At 50.5% G+C, this 4212-nt stretch overlaps 1 protein-coding gene across 1 annotated transcript; it reads right to left on the bottom strand.

The window, feature by feature from the left end:
* Nucleotides 1–1352: 1352 nt before the first annotated feature.
* LOC121045337 (metallothionein-1) lies at nucleotides 1353–2275 on the bottom strand. Its single transcript, XM_040498061.1, has 3 exons — nucleotides 2141–2275; nucleotides 1768–1833; nucleotides 1353–1570 (listed from the first exon to the last, which is right to left on the bottom strand). The coding sequence occupies exons 1-3, from the start codon at nucleotides 2166–2168 to the stop codon at nucleotides 1479–1481; spliced, it is 186 nt and encodes a 61-aa protein (XP_040353995.1). The 5' UTR covers nucleotides 2169–2275; the 3' UTR covers nucleotides 1353–1478.
* Nucleotides 2276–4212: the final 1937 nt, after the last annotated feature.

Genomic DNA, 4212 nt, shown 5'->3' with positions numbered 1-4212 from the left:
GACAGCAAAGCCCATGTTCTGGGCACGGGCTGGCTTCATAAATCCCCTTTTCACACCAGGCACCCACAGGCAAGCATGGTCCTGATTCAGGGCCACATGACTCACTTTCTCTTTGATTGAACATCAAGTAGCAATTCCCTCCACAAAGAGCCCCGGGGGACTAACCGTTGGCACTAATTACAAGTCACTCAAGGCCTCTCTCCTGCCTAATAAACACCGCAAAGACTTCCAAACTGCAGGACTGGCCATCACCCTGCACAGACAGACATGAAGTACTTCGTCTGGAACCAGTTCTTGGATGGCCTCCCTCTTGTGGGGAAATGGCTGGGCAATTGTCTCCAATTCCCTAGTGACTTTGTTGGTTTCAAGTTGCCAAGGGCAGATTTTGTAGGGGCAGATCCCAGCCTGACCTGGGGAGGAACTTCCAAAGACTCAGAGCCAACTCACAACAGGGAGCTCTCAGGGGTACTGGGTGTCCTGTCAGTGGCACAGTGGCAGGGAGCAAGCCAAGTTCTCTGTGGGGAAGGACATCCAGGACATAGCTACTCAGGTGTGTGTGGTCCACAGCACTGGGGAATTTGTGAATTGTTTCTAGTGCTCAGTGAACACCTTCAGTGAACATATATATGCGCAGTGTTTTAAAATCTCTAATTTTGTTCTTCATGTATTTATTGAAACTATGTGGGTCCAATCGAAATACATGAGCTTCATATTGTTCTTTTATGGCATTTTTGTAAAATTAATTTATTTTTACCAAGGTTTAGTCTGTGATGCATAGAAAGTAAAAACTACTCCTTCACCACAGGGGTTTGAGAACCCCATGTAGGATTCAAACAGGTGAGAAGTTGTTTTCCAATTCCCTTTAGTCACTTTTCAAGCCTAAAATCTGGTGAGGATCTGAGGTTGGGCAGAGAAACCATGGAGCATGAGAAATTCTGGATTGACAGGGCACCTGGCTGGCTCAGTCCCTAGAGCATGTGACTCTTGATCTCAGGTAGGAGGTTTGAGCCCCACCTTGGGCTTAGAGATTACTTATAATTAAAGAAATAAATTCTGGATTGAGAAGTTTCTGTGCCATCAACGCTTGACATGATAACAGACGGACCCGATCAGTCCTCATGCCTTTATATCCTCTGGCTCTTCTATTTTACAGAAAGTTAATCTCGTTGATGTAATGTGACTTGCCTTAAGGCACTCAGTTTATTAGGGACTAACATTTGTGGACAGAACCCAGGTTTCTGCACTTCCAGTCCAATCCGCTACCCCAGCCCTCCTGGGCGCGCAAAGGAAAACAGAAGCGAGAAAAAATTTAAAAACTTTTATTATAATTCACGTATTTTATAGGGAAAAAAAAGGAATGTAGCAAACGGATCAGGTTTGTACCAAAAAGAAACCAAAAAATACCAAAAAAACCCAAAAAAACCCTGTAGGTTTGTACACGTTGCTCTATTTACATCGGGGACGGGCTCTCCCGGACATTAGGCGCAGCAACTGCACTTGTCCGATGCCCCTTTGCAGATGCAGCCCTGGGCACACTTGGCACAGCCCACGGGGCAGCAGGAGCAGCAGCCTGTGAAAGGGAAGGAGGAGGCAGAGATGAGCGCTGGGCACAAAGGATGAGTGATTCCGGTCCTCCCCTATGGGGCCCATCGTGGAGGCAGCACCTTTCCCGAGGAAGAGCCATCAACTATCCTGTTTTAACTCCCCTTGGAGTATGGGCTAGGGGTGGCGGTGGGTAGGGGGTGTACGAGAAAAGATGGCACTCACTCTTCTTGCAGGAGGTGCATCTGCAGGCTTTGCATTTGCAGGAGCCGGCGCAGGAGCAGGAGCCACCTGCAAGGAGAAAGGCAGCGGTGAGAACCGAACCGTCCCTGGGGAGGACTCGAACGCTGGAATGGGTGCTGGCAGCCCGGGGATTGAGTCTCAGTTCCACAACCTGCCCGTGGGAACCCGGACAGGCCATGAAGTCCGACCCCTTGTCGGTAGGAGCGGGGCTCGATTAGCCTAGAGAGAGGTACACCGAGAGGCTCTGGGGAGGGGCAGTTAGCACCCCGAAAGTGAGTGATCAAGAACAGAAGGGGACGTCAGAGATTGCTTCTCTGGCTCTACAACCGACGCGCGGCCCCGAACCCGAGCTTACCGGTGGCGCAGGAGCAGTCGGGATCCATGGTGAGAAGAAGCGGTAGCTGGAGTCCGGAGACGGTTGCAGAGAGGTGGCTGGGCGCTCAGAAGAGGCGTGGTGGAGCGCAGCGCGGCGGGCCGCCTTTATAGCGGGAAGGAGCCGGGGCGAGTGCAAAATCCCGCCCCGTGCGGCCGCCGCCTGCACACGCCCCGCGCTGAATCACCGGCGGCCGCGCGGCGCACGGGGCTGTGCGCACGGCCGCCGGCCCCGGTTCCCAGAAACCGCCTCCGTACGCCGCGGGCCACCACGTGCGGGAGGGCCGGGTGCAGAGCCGGGACACCGCGTCCCGGGCCGCTGGGCCCTGCGCCCGGCACCCTGCCCCCTGGCCTGTGCTTGAACTCGAGATGTTTGGGGGGCGGGGGAAAGCTGGGGTAGAGGGGTGCGGAGCGGGTCGTGGGGCCCCCTCCTGGACAGAAAAATCTGTTGGAAGACCAGATCACAAAAACCTCTTTGTACCTGTCAAGACTTAATAATTGTGTCACAGCACGGTAAGCCCATGGGATGGTTATGGACAACCTATCTAGGCAATGTATATAGAGTGCTTTATTGTGTGCTACGGAGTGTAGTGAGCTAGTGAGCGTGTTCTGTGCGGGCTCTCATTTAACCCCATAACAACTGCTAAAAAGAAAACTACTGACCCCAAATGGTGTCCCTCAGGCCAAGTCACCAAACGGGGCCTAAATACCTAACCTAAACTGCAGTTTTAACCTTCCCCATAAGTGTAAGTCCTAAGGGTCAATGAGGAATTTTCTGATCAGCGCCAATGAGGCAATCTGTCACAGGGGCCCTCTCTATTTCCCAAAGGAGGATGAATGAATCCACCCTGCCCTTCCACCTAAGGAAGGTGACCTTGCCTAAAACAATCCTTTCTTTTCCTTTGCTCATGACTTTCTTGCCCCGCTTTCTTTCCTATAAAAACTTTCCATTTTGTACAACTCCTCCGAACTCCCCCTTACTTGCAAGATGGGATACTGATTCATGAGTCACTTAATAAAGCCAATTAGATCTTCAAATTAACCCAGTTGAATTTTGTTTTTTAACAACCCTATGAGGTAAGTAGGATAGGGAAAGATCCGATAAAATAGGCAGAGAGACGGAAAGATTAGGACCTGAAGTCACTGGGTGGGGAAAAAAAACTTATTTTGGAACAGTGCTGGAAGTGTCTGACCGCAGCAAACCCTTCGGGCGAAAGTTTCCCCCTAAGAATGTAGCAGACACAGGGGTGCCTGGGTGGCTCAGTCAGTGAAGTGTCCAACTTCAGCTCAGGTCATGATCTTGCTGTTCAGAGTTCGAGCCCTGTATTGGGCTCTGTGCTGATAGCTCAGACCCTGGAGCCCGTTTCAAATTCTGTGTCTCCCTCTCTCTCTCTGCCCCCTCCCCCGCTCATGGTCTCTCTCTCTCTCTCTCTCTCTCTCTCTCTCTCTCTCTCAAAAATAAATAAACATTAAAAAAATCTTTTTTTAAGGAATGTAACAGACACCACCTACTCCCCCTCAGGTTTCCCAGGAATTTGACAAAAGATCTGACTAAAAATGAGTAGACCGTAAAACCTATGACCCACAAGGAACAGTATGGCCATAGACCACCCCTCATACCATGGAATTGAGCCAATCAGGAATGGACAACACAGCACCTAGAGCTATCAAACCAATAAGGGTAGAACCTGAGAAGGAACAAGAGGGAAGTGGGGGGCAACCAGAACCTTACAAAACAAGGACCCTTACCTATAGTCATGGGTATTCACCCTTGAATGCCTCCTCTCTGTAAAGAGAGCTTTCCTACTATTTTTCCTTTCTGATCTTATACTCTAATACATTTTCTGCTCATTTTGTGTGTGTGTTTTTAAAATTTTTTAAATGTTTATTTATTTTTGAGACAGAGGGAGACAGAGCGTGAGCAGGGGAGGGGAAGAAAGAGAGAGGGAGACACAGAATCCGAAGCAGGCTCCGAGCTGTCGGCACAGAACCCAACGCGGGGCTTGAACCCATGAACCGCAAGATCAGGACCTGAGCCGAAGTCAGACGCTTAAC

The sequence above is a fragment of the Herpailurus yagouaroundi genome, unplaced genomic scaffold (assembly GCF_014898765.1).
Source record: "Herpailurus yagouaroundi ecotype Mexico unplaced genomic scaffold, PumYag 190, whole genome shotgun sequence".
Taxonomy (NCBI): domain Eukaryota; kingdom Metazoa; phylum Chordata; class Mammalia; order Carnivora; family Felidae; genus Herpailurus; species Herpailurus yagouaroundi.
Note: the sequence above shows the minus strand (reverse complement) of the source record. Positions and strands in the feature narration are given on the sequence as shown.

Bases quoted from the DNA above. Each gene is read 5' to 3' on its own strand.
- LOC121045337 (XM_040498061.1), bottom strand. From the start codon at position 2,168: ATGGATCCCGACTGCTCCTGCGCCACCG. The intron at 1,834-2,140 runs GTAAGCTCGGGT...TTCTCCTTGCAG, and splicing joins CGACTGCTCCTGCGCCACCG to GTGGCTCCTGCTCCTGCGCC. The intron at 1,571-1,767 runs GTGAGTGCCATC...TCCCTTTCACAG, and splicing joins ATGCACCTCCTGCAAGAAGA to GCTGCTGCTCCTGCTGCCCC.